This window comes from Chiroxiphia lanceolata, chromosome 1 (genome assembly GCF_009829145.1).
Source record: "Chiroxiphia lanceolata isolate bChiLan1 chromosome 1, bChiLan1.pri, whole genome shotgun sequence".
Lineage (NCBI taxonomy): Eukaryota > Metazoa > Chordata > Aves > Passeriformes > Pipridae > Chiroxiphia > Chiroxiphia lanceolata.
The window spans coordinates 34607946-34624741 of NC_045637.1; the positions used below are offsets into that span (position 1 = coordinate 34607946).

At 39.3% G+C, this 16796-nt stretch overlaps 1 protein-coding gene across 1 annotated transcript in view; it reads left to right on the plus strand.

Moving 5' to 3' along the window:
* SLCO5A1 (solute carrier organic anion transporter family member 5A1) overlaps positions 1–16796 on the plus strand; it is a 76006-nt gene that overhangs the window by 30396 nt on the left and 28814 nt on the right. The window contains exons 3-5 of the mRNA XM_032678237.1: positions 2583–2715; positions 8808–9034; positions 16310–16474. Of these exons, the coding sequence (XP_032534128.1) occupies positions 2583–2715; positions 8808–9034; positions 16310–16474 (525 nt within the window). The remainder of the gene's footprint in view (positions 1–2582; positions 2716–8807; positions 9035–16309; positions 16475–16796) is intronic.

Sequence of the window (16796 nt, forward strand, 5' to 3'; positions counted from 1 at the left end):
GTCTGATGGAGCATTTTGGGCATATCAAAAATTGTTTACAATCAGTCCAGTAGGGAACATGGCTGGAATAAATTTAAACAGTGAACATGGTTCTGAAAACAATTATGCAAAAAGGACTTCAGCAAAATCTAATTATTTAAAATTGCAGTTTCATTAACCCCAAAAATGTAACCTTAAAAGTGATAAAACTCTGTAATCAATTTGTCATCTTGAAGCATTTTTTACTGTAGGCAGTTTTACCTTTTATGGTAGCTTCTGTGATTTTTTTTCTCTGCAGTGTAGCTCTCAGCAGTCCCTTTTTACTTGTGAGAATGTTCTTTTCATTCTGTTATTTCAAAGCATAAGATGAAAATATGCAAGTTACTTTGGTTTAATCAGGCAGATTTAGTGATTTCTTTTGCTTATTTTATCCATGAAATAATTTACTGTAATTGGTAACATGAAAACTCAAGCTTTAACAACACTCACTTCTTCAGCTGCTGCAGTCTAGGATTCAGCATGCCTGACTGAGGGTGGGACCAAAAAGGATGGAGTCTACATACTGCCGTGGGGAGTGACTGGTCCACAGTAATCATGTGGACATAGAGAGAATATTACAGAGAATTAGATAATCAGTCATTTTTTCATGTGCTACTGGAGGATCTGCAACAGCTGAGCAAGTGGTGTGCTGCTGCAGCTCAGGTTTCAGTGGTGCAAGGCACGTGAGTGGACAGCAGAGACCATCCTTTCTCCACCCCCTTGCCTTTCATACTTACAATAAGACAGTATGGGAAGCAGGGCAGAAGCATCTTAAAAGGATGCAGGATACATTAAGGAAGGAAGATGGATTAGGAGAATGGAATGGAATAGAATAGAATAGAACAGAACAGAACATTTCAGTTGGAAGTGACCTACAATGATCACCTAGTCCAACTGCCTGATCACCTTGGGGCTGGTCAGGAGTTAAAGCCTGTTATTAAGAGCATTGTCCAAATAACTCTTTAACGCTGCCAGGCCTGGGGCATCAACCGCCTCCCTAGGAAGCCTTTACGAGTCTTTGACCACCCTCTCCATAAAGAAATTCTTCCTAATGTCCAGTCTAAACCTCCCCTGGTGCAGCTTTGAACCATTCCCATATGACCTGTCACTGGATACCAGAGAGAAGAGATTCACACCTCCCGCTTCACTTCCCCTCCTCAGGAAGCTGCAGGGAGCAATGAGGTCACCTCTCAGCCTCCTTCTATCCAAACTAGACAGGCCCACATTTTTTAGATGCTCCTCAGAGGACATGCCTGCCAGCCCTTTCAGCAACTTTGTTGCTCTCCTCTGGAAATGTTCAAATACCTTCACAAGCTTCTTAAATTGTGGGGCCCAGAACTGTGCACAGTGTTTCAGGTGAGGCTGCACCAATACTGAACACAGCAGCATAGTCACCTCTTTTGAGTGGCTGGCGATGCTGTGTTTGGTGGACTCCAGGACAGGGTTTGCCTTCTTGGCTTCAGGACACACTGCCAACTCCTACCGAGCCTGCTGCTTACCAGCATCCCCAGATTCCTTTCTGCAGGGATGCTCTCCAGCCACTCCTCTCCCAGTTTGTACTTGTGCCTGACTTTAATCTGTCCCAGGTGCAGAATCTGGTATTTCAACTTGTTAAACTTCATACCATTAATCACTGCTCAATGCTCCAATCTATCTAGATCCCTCTGCAAGGCCTCTTGTCTTTCAAGAGAGTCAGCAGCACCTCCCAGTTTGGTATCATCAGCAAACTTAGGAATGGTGCATTAAATTCCTGCCTGCAGGTTGTAGATAAATGTATTGAACAGAACTGGCCCTAAAATTGAGCGCTGAGGAACACCACTGGTGTCTGGTCACCAGCCAGATGTAGCCCCATTCACTACAACCCTTTGAGCTCTGCCCTTCAGCCAGTTCTTCACCCAGCACACCGTGAACCCCCTCATCCCACATCTGGACAAATTGTCCTGAAGGATGCTGTGAGGGACAGTATCTAAAGCATTACGAAAAACCACATCCATCACCTTCCCTTCATCCATTGGGTGGGTGGCCTTGTCATAAAAGGATATCAAATTAGTTAAATAGGACCTTCCTTTAGTGAACCACTGCTCTGTTAATCTCTGAAATAGAAGTATTTGATTTCTCAATTTCAGTCATTTTTTTAAACACAGTATTAGACTGATGGTAGCGAAGTTGGAATGTTGTACTTTGCTCTTTGATGTTTCATAAAATTTTTATCCTTTGTTAACATTAGTTAGATTTTTTTTTTATTTATGTGTTTAATTTTTATTTGATTTAGAGGAAATGTTACCAGATATGAAAAATTTTATCCAAGTCAAATATGCTTTCCATTCAGAATGCCAAAGTACTGTATACTTCCATAATTTGACTGAAAGCATACAGAAAGCAGCAATTTTCTTACCAGTATGTGACTTCTGCATAACTTGCTGCCTTGGTTGCAGAAAGGACCCCTGAAAGCTTTAGGGTGCAAAACTTGCTGCTTTAAGAAGCATCATTTACTTGTGGATTTTGTGTAGATAACTAATGAAACATCAATTTTATGATGTATGACTGACCTTTTATTTCCTCAGCCATCATGTACGTAATGGGAGCGCTCGGACCTGCAGCTGGATACTTGCTAGGAGGACTTCTTATTGGTTTCTATGTCGATCCTAGGACAACTGTTTATATTGATCAGAGTGATCCCCGATTCATTGGAAACTGGTAAGGATCAAGCATTTTTCAAAACTACTCTCTAAATTTCTGGTAGGGAATTTAGACAGGTTGGAAAATTGTACCCCTGGAGGATTTAGGTTGTAGAAGGAGGCTAAGGAAGATGATGTTTTGTCAATTACTGCACACTAGCCTCTGGCAGAGAGGAGAAGTTTGCCACAGAATTGCACAGGAACATTGCGTGGAAGCTCCCCTACTTTGGCTGCTCCAGGATTGTCTCTGACCACAGTGTGCTCTGGCTGACAATGCTCAGGGATGGTGGGGCGGGATATCAATATTGCAGGAGAGCGTCGAGGATCACTGCTGCCCAGAACCAACCCCTTCCTGCTGGAAGGTGGATTAATCCCTTCTTTGGTTTTTCAGCGGGGGAAGCATGAAACACTGAGCTCTGGATGGCTAGATGAGAAACAGTAGACGTCATTTACCCCAGTCCAAGAGAAGGAGATGGGATGGAGTCAGAACGTGCCCTTTCCAGTCTTTGTTTCTCAGGGTGATGGCTTGTGTTTAGGCAGCAGATGATGTAAACCATCACTTTGTTCTCTAGTAAAGAGTAGGCTTCCAGCAGCATGGAGGTGTAACAGCTGTAATTGTTAACTGATGTCTTCAGGCAGACTTTGAGATGTGGCCTCCTTGGAAATGTCTCTTTGAGGAAGCAGGTCTTGAGGAGGCTTTAACTGCCTTTTCTCAGATAATTCATAAATCTTCCTTGAAGTTTTTATTGAAGCCCAGAAAGGACTGAAGTTCATTATCCCAGGAAGAGACTTCTACTTTGTAGGTGTAAGGCGCAGTGTGTCAGTTGTCATGCCCTGGGTTACTGTTTGTCACTGCGCCATTGCAGTCAGTCTGTAGCTGTTTTGTTTATTCTGCAGTGAAGGTTTGATATGAAAAAACCTGAAGGTTTGATATGAAAAATTCTCTCGTTGGTCTTCTTAAACCTTTGGAGATTTAGTCCTGCTTTATTTGTCTTAGTCCAACAACATTGCTGCACAGGACTGTCTAGCCAATGCACAGGACTGTCTGGCCGAATTTTCTGCAAGAAGAGGGCAAAGCTGAGTACTAAGTGTGACCTTGGGGTTAATGACTCTGTGTTCTTGTGTATCCACTGGCTTATCCCACTGAAAAGATTTGTCCTGTGAATGTGCTTCTGTGTCAAAAGCTTGCTTAGAGTATTCTAGGATAAAAGATTTGAAACCAAAGCAAAATATTATACATTCTTCGCAAAACTGTTATATTTCATGTGTTTTTAAGGACATGTCAGAACTGGTAATCAGCATCTGATCAATACTTTTTGACAGAAATCATGAACAGGCCCATAAATATATTTGTTAATTGAAATCAGTGGAGCTGTATGATTGTGGGATAAACTTTTTTTAATCTGTAACTCAAGCACTGATATAACTGCCTTATTGTGTGGGTATACCTGTGTGAGTTTTAACTCATACAGCTCCAGCAAAAGTAAAATAGCCAAAGCAGCACAGACGCATCAGTTTGCTGCTTCTAAGGCCACTTTTACCAGGCTCTGTGTCACAACAGATGGATAGGCACTGCTGGTTTAAAGGTAGCTTGGATATATATGCAATGTTGGTGTAGCCACATGTGTAAGAGAGGTCAGGCATAAAAAAAACCCTGTTCTTGCTCATCCATCCTCGAAAGAGTGGCAGGAATAGATGCACAGTGCCAGGGATGGATCCCTGGCACCCTGTGTGAATGCTGTAACTACCAAACTCCATGGCAGAACTGGTGATAAGTCGCCTATGACAACTATTTCTGTGGGCAGACTTTGAGAACATCTACTGTAACAGGCCTTGAAAGCAAAATAGGAGAAAAAGTCTAGTTTGTGTGTTCAGAAGATTTCAGGTCAAATTGCTAAATAGATTTTATATATCTCCAAAGTTTAAGTCACTTGAACGAGAATCTTGGTGATTTCAACTTTGTACAGGGGTGCCAGCAGAGGTGATGCAAATATGACTGAAGCAACAGCAGGAAGTCAGCTGTCATAGGATCTCAGCAGGCGAGTTGTATTCCAGGCAGCATAGAAAAGTAGAAGTCATTCAAAGTTTCCTTATTCCATCATGTTGATTAAAGTATGGCTTTCTCCAGAGGGTGTTCCAGGTCCTTTTATTACTTTTTCATTTTTGACTATCTCATTTTTTTCTCTCTTAAATTTCTAAGGAGTATCCCCTGCTATCAGATCTCTGGTGATTTGTTGCACGATCCGTGGTGACCTCTCATAAAAGTTTAGTGGCATTCATAGCATCTGCATCTCATTCTCTTTTCTCTTTCTGAAGCTGTGTCTACCAATTAAAATGAAGATTCGCATGGTGTGAGGGTTAAACCTTTTTCCCTTGCCACTCACTGACTGCCTGTAGATAATTCTGGAAGTGTAGACTTTCATTCCACTGAAATCTGTTTTCTGGGACTGTGACATTTGCTCCTTGTGGGGAAGTGTTGCATAGTCAAGTTTATTTTTATTTATGCAATTTAACAATTTGAAATGTAAGAGTAGTCTAGCACTTACTTCAACTGACACACTTTTTAAAAGTAGGGTTCAGTTAAGTTAATGGGAAGTCATATATGAGATTTTCTGAGTCTTATCTCCTTTGAAGTGAATTAGTGTCTTTGATTCCTATCTTTTCTTTATTGTAGCTATAAGGTTTGTAATGTAACTTATCACAGGACCCTGTGAAAAATTTCCATTGTTAAAGGAAGTAATGACTACAGACAAAATAGTGAGTACAATAACTATGATATGTGGCCAATATAAAAGCAGTATAGCCTATTTTTTACTTAAGCTGTTCCTTTCTAGGAGGTTTATCAGAGGACATGTAATTCGGTTTCTCTCTCATGAAACCTGATAAAGTAAGTGATTACTTTGCAGAGTTATTTCTGATCTGATTCTTCCTTGAGTGTCACAGGACTTGGGTTTGTGCTCCTGGGTTTTGCATACCTGGACTTTCTGTAGGTGCTCTGGGCTAAGTTACAGGCCAGCTGTCTATGCCAGCCCATCAAATGTTTAAAACTGTTTTTATTCAAATGTGGTAACTGTAGGGATATCTGTTAGAAATCATTCGTCATGTTGTTGTCTTTCAGAGCTGTTAATGTGCTATACAGGGACCTCCTTTGTTGTGGAGTAGCCCTTGGTGATCTGTCAGGTGCTTTGAATCAAATTTTCTTTTGCTGATGCTTTTCTGAGTGTTTTCCTAGTACTGAATCTGTTTAATACTTGGATCTTTCTATAGTCTTTCATCAACATTCCACACAAGAAGTTTAAAGGAATTCCTCAAGCACTGTCTGGTTCTTCCTTAGCTTTAATTGCTTTTATTTGAGGTCCTAGGGCTTGTGGAGATGCCTTTGAGGTATTCTTCTGCATATTTTCTTTGACTTTAGAAGGCAGAAAATCAAGGGCTTTTTAATTAATACAGATCCTGTTCTGACCTTTCAGTTTCCCGTTGTAGGTGTCCTTATTATTTTTGATACCATCTTTGTCTGTTTTCCAATTCTTTGATTTATCTTGAGGAAGTCGTGAAATGTAGACGGTGCATATAATTGCATCCGGTGCTGCACTTGTGACATCTCTAGCATTTGGTATGCTACCATAATGGTCCCTTTGGATTTAAATTTCATCTCATGCTACATTACAGGCCCTGTCTCCTCTGCTGTTTCCTCCTGAGTGGGTGGTTGCAGATTTCTGCTTACTATTGCCACAGATTGTTTCTTTGATCAGTACCTTTGCAGCTTATGCCTTTGAGATCCTGAAAGGGATGTTACTACATTTATATACAGTCTGCCGATTTATTCTGTCTGACAGTGCTGACTAATCCTCCTAAAAGTCTGCTTTCTAATCCATGTATGTTATCAGCTAAAATGAATGGAGGATTTTCTGTTTATATAATATCAAAATTAGTCAAAACTTTCAGTCACTTATATTTGCCTTGCAAAAGCTTCCTGTTAGCCTGTGTTGTAACCATTTACCATACAAACCATTACACATGCATATGAATTTGCCTTCATTGAAAAATACAGTTGCAATATCTTTGCATTAGATATGAGGCCAAAAGCTTTTTATTTTTTGTGCAAGTAATCCTGTCTACTCAGAACTTTTGAATGTTTAAAGTTTGAACATATATATAATCAGTACTGTAAAGGTTGTACAAAAATATGCAAAAATTGTTCTTGTATTGGATTTGCATGGCAAGGTTTTGGTAGTGGAGGGACTACAGGGGTGGCTTCTGTGAGAAGCTGCTGGAAGCTTCTACTGTGTCCAAGGGAGCCAATGCTAGCTGGTTCCAAGAGGAGACTGGCCAAGATTGAGACCACTAGTGATATGGTAGCATCTTTGGGATAGCATATTTAAGAAGGGGGGAAAAACAAGTGTGCAACACCAGAAGTAGTCAGAAGAGGCTGTTCTACATCCTCCTTTAAGAGGAATGCAGGGGGCTGGGTCAGTTCATAACACTTTGTCTCTGTTGCTCCTTCCTCCGAACACTCTTCCTACTGCTTCAGTATGGGGTTCCTTCCATGGAAGACAGTCTGTCATTGACTGCTCCAGAATGGGTCCTTTCCACATGGTGCAGTCCTTCAGAAACAGAATGCTCCAATGTGGGTCCCCCATGGGTCACAGTCCTGTCCAAAAACCTTCTCTTGTGAGGGCTTTTCTCCAAAGGCCACAGTTTCTGCCAGGAGCTTGCTCCTGTGTGGGTTCTCCATAGGCTGCAGGTGGATAGTGTGGGCCTGCAGGGGGATCTCTGCACCTGCAGCACCTTCTCCCTTCCTTCTCTCACCTTGGGCCTGCAGGGCTGTTCCTTTGGTATTTTCTCACTCCGCTCACACAGTTGATGTGCAGTGTTTGTTCTCCTTCCTTAAATAAGTTACCATGAAGGTGCCACCAGCATTGCTGGTGGGCTCAGCATTGGGCAGTGGTGTATCTATTTTGAAGCTTCTGGAGCTCCCTCTCATGGGACATGGGGCAGCTCACGGTGTCATCTCACAGAAGCACCCCTGCAGCCTCCACCCTGCTACCAAAACCTTGCCATGTAAACCCAGTACAATAAGATTAGTCTATAGTGAAAACCACACTTTCAGTGGGTGATACTCTGTGAGGGGATTCTTAGGTTGTCCTTCTTTGGGAATCATCTGTTTGAGGTTATCCGCGTTTCCCTTAGTCTTTCATTGCTAGAATTCAGAGGGGAAATTATGTTATCTGATACTCTACTGTCAGCCTTCTGGCTACTGGCTCTAGTTACTCTGAGTACTTTCTAGTAAGGCCCTTTTGCCCGTCTGTGATGCTGTGGTAAAGTTCATGAAGCTTTTTGGCTTCAGGCATACATTTATCCTGCCTGCAGCCTGAAGAGCTCTGTTCTGTATCCCATATGTTGTCCTTTCTGTGGGAACATCCCAAGTCATTCCCTGGGAGCTAAGGGATCGTTTCAGGGTTTTTATATCCTGTTCTTATAAGACAGAGGAGAGAAAGGAGATTCTTTGTGAATGGCTATTTCGGGTGGTTGCAGAACAGAGCTGCAGAGTTTGGGGCATAAACTCTGGCATGAATTGTAACACATCAGTTGTTTACAGTCAGGCTTTGGGAGCTCTTAATTGTGAAGGGAGAGAATTTGACAGTCAGGGCAGTGAGAGGTAGGCACTGGAAAGCAGAACAGATTTAGCCCTGTCTGGACATTTTATCTTCTCATGCCTGGATAACTTTTTTCATGTTCTCTAGAGGAATACTATGTTGCTTTACTGGGAATTATCCAAGAAAGGCAAAATAAAAGTGAGTATCCACTTTTCAGCACTTGGTACTGAATAATCACCAAAAATTAAAATTTGTGGGAACTTAGAGCTGACACTATTTCATATTTGGTGGATTCTCTATAAATACCTTTATCAGTAGACAAGCCAACAGAAACTTCTTCTAATTAAGGGGTTTAGTGCAGTGAAGGCTGTCCCCCACTCCCATCCTTTACTCTTAGCATATTTCATGTTTTGAGAATGTGTCTTTCCAACCAGTGCAGCCTCTAATAATAGCTTTGAATTTTAATTTCATATAACATGTTGGCTTTGATTTCTATTCTTGTCTCCTGCATTAGGTGGAGTGGATTTCTCCTTTGTGCCATTGCAATGCTCCTTGTGATATTTCCCATGTTTACCTTTCCGAAAAAGCTCCCTCCTCGACATAAAAAAAAGAAAAAGAAAAAGAAAATGAGCTCTGATGATGTTTCAAGTGATGATGATGTGATGAAAGAGAAGACAAATAGCAAAATACAAGCAGACAGTGCAGTTCCTGCCTCTATGGGATTTGGAAAGAATGTTAAAGGTGAAGTTTGTTTTTAATTTCTAAATGCTTTAAATTTTGTATGCTAGGATTGTATGAGTGTAATTGAAGGCAGAGTTTTGACATCATGTATTTAATTATGTTTTGCTATTGTGATTTTATTAAATAGTCATCCTCTAAAATGACAATTTTCTTGACATCAGTTTTTTTGAATTTTTGATGTGTTTGTGTGCCTGTAACAAACAGGTAGGCTACTTCCTATGGTTATGGGACCCTATTACCAGATGTATTTATGCATCTTACGGTTTGTAGCTGTCATACTTACTTTATAAGCTGTCCTTCATAGAATAAAGTGCTGTTCTACAATATAAGTGAAACAAGTAAAAAAAAATTGTGGTATGTGAGTTCAATTGCATTCATGCATTTGGGCAATTTAATTGAGAAAGATTATTTGTTTCATATGCGTTTCCTGTCTGTTTTATATGGCAGGCTATTTATTTTCAGAAGGTTAGGACAAATAAAACCTATGCTAATTTTGAAACAAGAAAAGATCAAAGATTGACAAGTAATAGAGATTTTTGTTTTATTCAAGAAGTAAATCATTAATGTAAAATGTAATAAGTAGTAATTGACAGATTTCCAGGGGAAGAAGGGCAGTGTTGCTAAAAATTAATTAATATGAAGCACATACAATTTAAATTGATTATATAGGTCTAACAGTATCATAATATTGAATAGTACAGGACGAAGATGAATGACCATTGTGTTGTCAGTGAGTCCTCCTGGGATTCCATGATGCAAATGCTGGTTGTGCCATTTTGTGGTAGCCTGGTGAATGCAGTGGGACTGGGAGAAATCATGAAATGTCTTTTGTACCATTAGACGTAATTTTAACTCAAAACTTCTGAATGTTTGTTTGTTGACATAGACATTAGTGTTACTTTTTAATTGGATATCAGTCCAGGATATAATAATTGGCAGACTTTTTAATGAGACATTTATGATCAGTATGTTGAGTAGACAAAGCTTAGCAAAACCAGCTGGTTTTAGACTAAAACAAGTGTAATTCTAAGTAATGTTTGCACATCTACATACTGGTTTGCTCTACATTGCATTTACACGGGCTCTCTCAGGATACCTAAAGCTACTGTTAATTTCAAAGGAAGTAAAGAAAAAAGAAGAGACCAGAAGTTCCTTGGGTGATTTTATTAGCTGACAAACTAGCATTTTAATCAAGGCAAAAAGCAAGCACAGAGCAAGCATGGTGAACCTCAAATATCAGCTCTTTCAGACCATGCTCTCCCTTTGCTAGCACAGTAGTTGGTGAAGCAAGAAAAGCCTGTTCCTTCTTTATTTGAAGACTCTTTGTTCTCTGTATTTATGAGTCCCCTATATAATATTTTCTCCTCAATCCATAAAACTAGTTGTGGTTTTGTTTGCCTTCAAACCTACTGGATTCTGATTAGTGAAAGTAGTTTAGGTTACTTCTGTCAAGATTTTCTCAGTAACTTAGGGAATTGAGAAAGGGGAGTCCAGTCTTTGCTGGACTCCTTCCTGATCACTGCAGGCAGTGTTACAGCAGAGACTGCTTCACCCTTTACTGTGCCTGGTAAAGATACATCTGGATGAGTTGCTGATGCTAGTTCTCTGTTTTGGTACATAATTTCACCTTCTAGGTCATGTACCTACAGGCAGAGCAGATACAGAGAAAACAAGTATTTGCTTGGGAGAATGTTTCCTAATGCTTTTTTTTCCAGAAATGAAAACTTCTGTATGTCTCATTTTAGCATGCGTTTCTTTGGTACCTGCCTAAATGTGTACCATACCTTCCATAAAATCCTATATTAATTCAGCTTTTGCTATACAAAACTTTTCATTTTCTCTAGAGTAGAAACTTCAACACGTAGAACAGTGAAAAGAAACATGTCAGAATTATACCAAGCGAGTGGAGATAATGCAGAGAAAAGTATTTTGCTATATAAGCTGATAATAGCTTTCCCATTTGGTGTCATTTACCCTAGCAAAGAAGGCCTGCAGCAGGAATGCACTATCATTTAATTATTTTTCAAGGTTTTAGTGGGCTTTATGGAATGAGATCATGCCTCAAGCTCTCAGTTGAGGTAATTTTGTTTATAATGGGAAGGAAAAAAGGATTGTATGTGTCTAAGTCATTTAGCATTGCTTCTTCTGAGATGCAATGAACATTTTATACTTCCCACTGAACTTCAGAACTTCATCTTTTTATAGCATGATGGGCAGAAACTCCACTTAGGCAGTAGCTGGGAGACCGATGATTAAGTAGGTCATATCTTCTGTTCTGTACTAATAAATATCCATGATGTCAAAGTCTGCCATGACACAGGTCAGTGACATCAGATGTGTGAAATCCATGCAGCTTTGGTAGGAAAGTAATTGTTTTGTTCTTCCAATATGATGTCGTCTTACCTAGAAAGCCTTGCAGAGTGATTCTTGTCTTGTTGTAACTTGTCCTAATTTCCTAGTTGGCTCTCTAGGTGAATGAAAAGGTATCAAAAAGGCATAATGAGAGAGAACCAGTCTTTTTTTTTTGCAATGGCTGCCAGTACAGGCTGAAGAAATAAACCTAAACTGTCTTCATCTGCAAGTAGCTTCCAACTTCAGTGGCCTGATCTTTATTTTGCCCCATGGTAGAGTTGAGATCAGATAAAAGTACAGATACATCTTTGCTTTTTCGCATGTTTTGAGTTGCAAGGTCTTGGAATCATCTTTCTTTTCTTGTTTATATTTCCAGGAGAAAATGTGAGTTGGAGAATGCTTCTGAATCAGTTATCAAAAGTATTAAATAAAACATTAAGTAGGTCACAGGAGGAAGAAAATTGGATGTAATTTATTGGGTGAAATAGGGGCAGTGTAGATAGCATGAGCTAGAGGAGATCTATAATGAAGAAACCACAATTCAATCCCATACATGCAGATAATCACATGAATCTGAGCAGACAAAACTGCTGTTCTCTTTTATTACCTAGATACCCCTAAGGTTTTGTACCATGGAAATTGTATCTGCAGTCACCTTTCACTTACCAGTATAATGAAACTTACTGTGCAATTGAATAAAGGAGCATGTAAAGAAAGTAATGTATATATTACCTAAAATATACTCATCTCATATGAATTAAATAATTAATCTAATTAATTACATGTATTTTGTAGCCTTAGGGTTTATTTTTTGTCCATATGTACAGCCCTTTCTCAAATGTAGAATATTCCTATCCGCGTTTTCATATCTACCAGCTGTTGTATACTTTTCCCAGTCAGTCCTATGAGGGACAGACACAGGATAATAAAGACTACCAGAACATCAGCAAAGATAAATAAATTCCTGAGGGACTCGTGGCTGCAGGATAAGCCCACTGCAGTGCTTCCCAAGGATCTGGACTGGGGGTTCTGTACTACCTGAAGATTAGTTGGCAGGGATTGGAAAAAGAGGAGGAGGCAGTGGTCTGTGTGTGAGGGTTCTGGTGAGCACTGTAAATGTCAGAGGGTTCAGCAGACTGTGGGCTGGAGATCCTGCCATGCCACTGACCTTGAGCAAGTTGCTCCCCTCTCATCCTTTCTTAGGCCATCCTGAAGAGCTCAAAAAGAAAAGGTTGGCTGGCATGGCTCCCTGTAGTGTTAGCAGTGTTAGCTGGAGCCTCAAGGAGCTCTTCTAAATGAAGTTAACAAAAAGAATAATCATATCAAACTGGTACTGAATCCCTCTACACTTGATAGGATATTAGGGGCTGTTCACCTATCTAGCCACCACCCAGGTGCTTAAGGCACGTCCTGAGAGTGGGAAGAAGTTGTTTATATGGTGCACGAGTAGGTAATTAAATGAAATACATATAAAATACTATTCTAGAGTTTAGTGATTAGCTCCATGCAGTATATATTTGAAGTAGCTGTGTGTGACTTTGCTAGTTTCCATTCTGATAAACAAATCGGAAATTCTGTCACAAATCTTTGCTCTGCTTTGTACTGCACAAGATGGGGAAGCTGCCCCTGAGACCTCAGTGTGGAGGCAGCCTCCTTCAAAGCTGCAAGCTTGGGTAGTGCTGTCCAGGCTTGGAGCACAGCAGAGGGGGGTCCTCTAGCTAATATCTCTCTCATGCTTACAAGGGGACTTCACTGATGGACTGCAAAAGGACAGTGCTATAGACTGGGATGATTTATTCCCCTGATTGTATTCATTGCATTGCCTTGGGCTAGGTGCATAGGAACAGGGATAAAGAAAATACATTAAAGAATGAAAAAGGAGGTGAAGTCGGAATTATTGGAGTTTCTGTTGAAATTCTGTTTACAGTGCTTTAAAGTTGTTTTTTTTTTCGAACAGTATTTATGAATACTCGTATTGTTTGCAGATTTTTTCTTATGCTTTTTCCCTTACCGTGAATCAAGCAGTGGTCCAGCACACGAGTGAAAGAAAATGTGTGCTGATTAGAGAAAAATATTGTCAAAGATCGTGAAAGTATGAAAATTGGCAGTAGACTAACAAATCAGTCCAGCAAGGCAGTTTCAGTTTATTTTGTATACTTATATATGTCTTAGTTATGTATTAGGTTATTGGAAAAAAAAAAGAAAGATGAGGATGTTTAGATTTGAGTTACTGCACAGGAAGTGTAAATATGTTTGCAGCCATACTAAAAGATTGTTTTAGTTTTAGGAATGTAATTGATAAAGATTTATTTCTTTAAATGACAGAATGAAGGAACACTGCAAGTTCTCATAGGTTTGTTTCTGATGCACACTTGCAAAAACAGGCAATGTCTTTTGAAGACTTTGTAAAAATCAAACCTGACAGGTTTAATAATGGCCTTGAAATCAAAGCCTAGGCCTGTGGCTAGTCACACAAAAGTAACCTGACATTGAAATGTTTTAAAAGCAAGATTGATTTGGTAGTACAAAGGATCCTTAAAGTTATAGTGCCTTTTTATCACAGGTTTTTAAATTCAGAAGTGTAGTATAGATGCTGTCACACAGGATTTGACGGTGATCATAGGAGTAAATCAGGAAAAACTTGACTCTGAATGTGTGTTTTTATTTCCCAGTTTCTTACTATATAGCAGCTTTTCCTTGTATACCAGACAGTTGCTCTTTATAAATCACAAAGAGCTTCAACTCTCAGGTGCTTCAAGTGGCATGTATTAGGCGGTATGAAGAAATAATCTCTTATTTCATGCCAAAATTTACAGTAATCAGCAAAGCTGTTCCTTGAAGAATCCTTCACAGGGGTGTAAGAGAACTTGTGCTTATTCCAAGGCACTAAGTTTATCTGTTATCAGTAGGAATCCAATTTCAAAATACTAATTAGTTTTGAAATGAATAATGACCTTTAGCCTGAGTGCTCAGATGAGATGCAGTGGGAGTCACAGAAAGTACAGCTCTACATATGAAACCAGAGCAAATGTTCATTAGCTCTGCGGTTCTTTGCCTAATTAATTCTTCAGTATCTTTAGATTGAAAATTCTAAAGCAGACATTTTCCTATTGCTCAGTTCTATAAGAAAGGGCTAAACTGCACCAGCGATTATGATATTTGAATCAGGCTCTTTAAAATAATGGATTTAGCAAAGATCTTCAGTTCAGCTCTTGGCCAAGGGCACACCTTTCATCACTAATAAAATGATATTCTCTCCGTGATGATACCTATTATTTTTTTTTCTGGTTTGCAGCTCAGGTGAGCAACTGCCGCCAAATAAACTCAGTTTCCAGGAGGACGATCCTGGTACTCCCTCCTTCTGCTTTCTGACTCCTTTCTCACAGCAGCATCAGCATGGTCATGACTGCTTGCTCTATTGCTTCTACTGCAAACAGTGCCCCTCTTTAAAAAAAAACACCAACAAAAAACCTGTAGGTGTAAAAACCATTAAGATTCAAATATATGAGTGCTTCTTAATATGATTTATTCATTAGTTATTTCCATCAAATTTTGTATTTAACATTTAATATGTTTCTTCATCGAGACAGCAGGAGAGCATTTGAATACATTAAAATTATAACCCTGTACTGATAATGAATTCAGTATAAATTTTGACAACTGGCATAAGCTAAGACTGGATGGAGTCAGACAACTTAAGTGCTAATTTGCAACCTGACAAGTTTGACAAGACAAGAGTCTAAGTTCTGTTCACTTTTATACAGATAACTTACTGGAGTCAGTGGAGAAAGTGAGACAGATTTTTTGTCTTGACAACTTATAGCATCAATAAAATTCTCACTCAGTTGTTCTTGCTCAACATGTTGTATTTCTAATGCGTGGTCTTTGAATTCAATTGGCTTTGATTGAAGCACATTCAGTTTTTGTACCGAGTGAAAAGCAATGAAAAAACCTAAACTATAATAGGCTAGATATAACACTTGAACAGAAAATCTGATCTGGTAGAAGCCCCAAGTTAAAAAAACCCACATTGTTAAAATTGCACATTAATTTGAAAAAAATTAAGTGCTGAATAGAGTATCATCATCTTGTGATGATAATTTGACATCACTACAGGACTGAATTAAAAATATGTGTTTCATTAACATGCAGTGTTGAATTTCATGGGGGTTTGATATTTGATTTGAGCATAATTGAGCAGCATCTATGAATACTTTTCAATTTAAGTTAATGATGTGCTCTCATGGTTGTAATTGATTGCTTTATTCCTTCGAGAATATAAGTTGTATGTAATATATGTTGAGGTTCATTGATATCAGTGATGTAATTTTTCATTATGCTTTGTCTGCATCTTTGTAAATGCTTTTAAATCATGTAGAAAGAATCTTTAGCTAAAATATTTTGGTCTTTTTTCAAATGAGAGTTTTATTACCCCAGGTAGTTCCTGAGCATGGTCTTTGAAGAGAGGGTTCAGGGGGAGTATCTGATCTGTTTTCCTCCTGTGGAGTACAAACATGGTACTGTCAGTTCAGCAATGTGATATGTGTTAACTCATAGAAAATTTCAAAATAAGACATCAGAATACTTCCCAAATCACTACATTTTATGCTGTTTTTCTTTCCATTATAGTGTTAGTATGTAAGACCTGTTTCTTGAGATGGTTTTGTTAAAAAGACCTCAGTTGTGTTTTGTGCAAAGTGGGACTGCAGCCCTGGGGCAGTGCAGTGAGATAGGGTAAGAGCAGACAGTGAGGGCTGCCCTCCCAAGTACACACTCTCCCCTCTGCTTAGCAAATGTAACCAGATGCTAGGAAGCCATTATTGCCAGTCTGTCTCAGGAAAATCAATTGGTCTTGTTTCAGTTTGCTTTTGTTTCTCACTCATTGTTTATAACATTCATTTGTCATTTTTGTCATTTTTATAGAGCTTCCAAGAGCAGCTGTCAGGATCTTAAGCAACATGACATTCCTTTTTGTGAGTTTGTCATACACAGCTGAGAGTGCCATTGTCACAGCTTTTATTACCTTCATTCCCAAGTTCATCGAGTCACAGTTTGGCATCCCAGCTTCCAATGCCAGCATCTACACTGGTAAGGCTTGCCACGTAGTGTAATCTTGCAAGGGTTAGCTTTGACTAATGGAATGAATCAATGTAGGAATGAACCAAAAATGTGTTGTTAGAACAGGCGATAGGATCCAGCTTTCTGCATTTGGTTAGATATTCAGGCCATTTTTTGATGCTGCTATGTGTGTTTAGTAAAAAGTGAACCCATTTATATTGTTAAGGGCTGATGTTTTTGCATAAGCCCAGGCAGACATTTATCATCTATTAATGGTCTCCAAGGGGAAAAAAACCTCAACAAAAACAAGCTAGAAAACCAATAGACATTGCTTGCAATTTGTGTGCCTTAA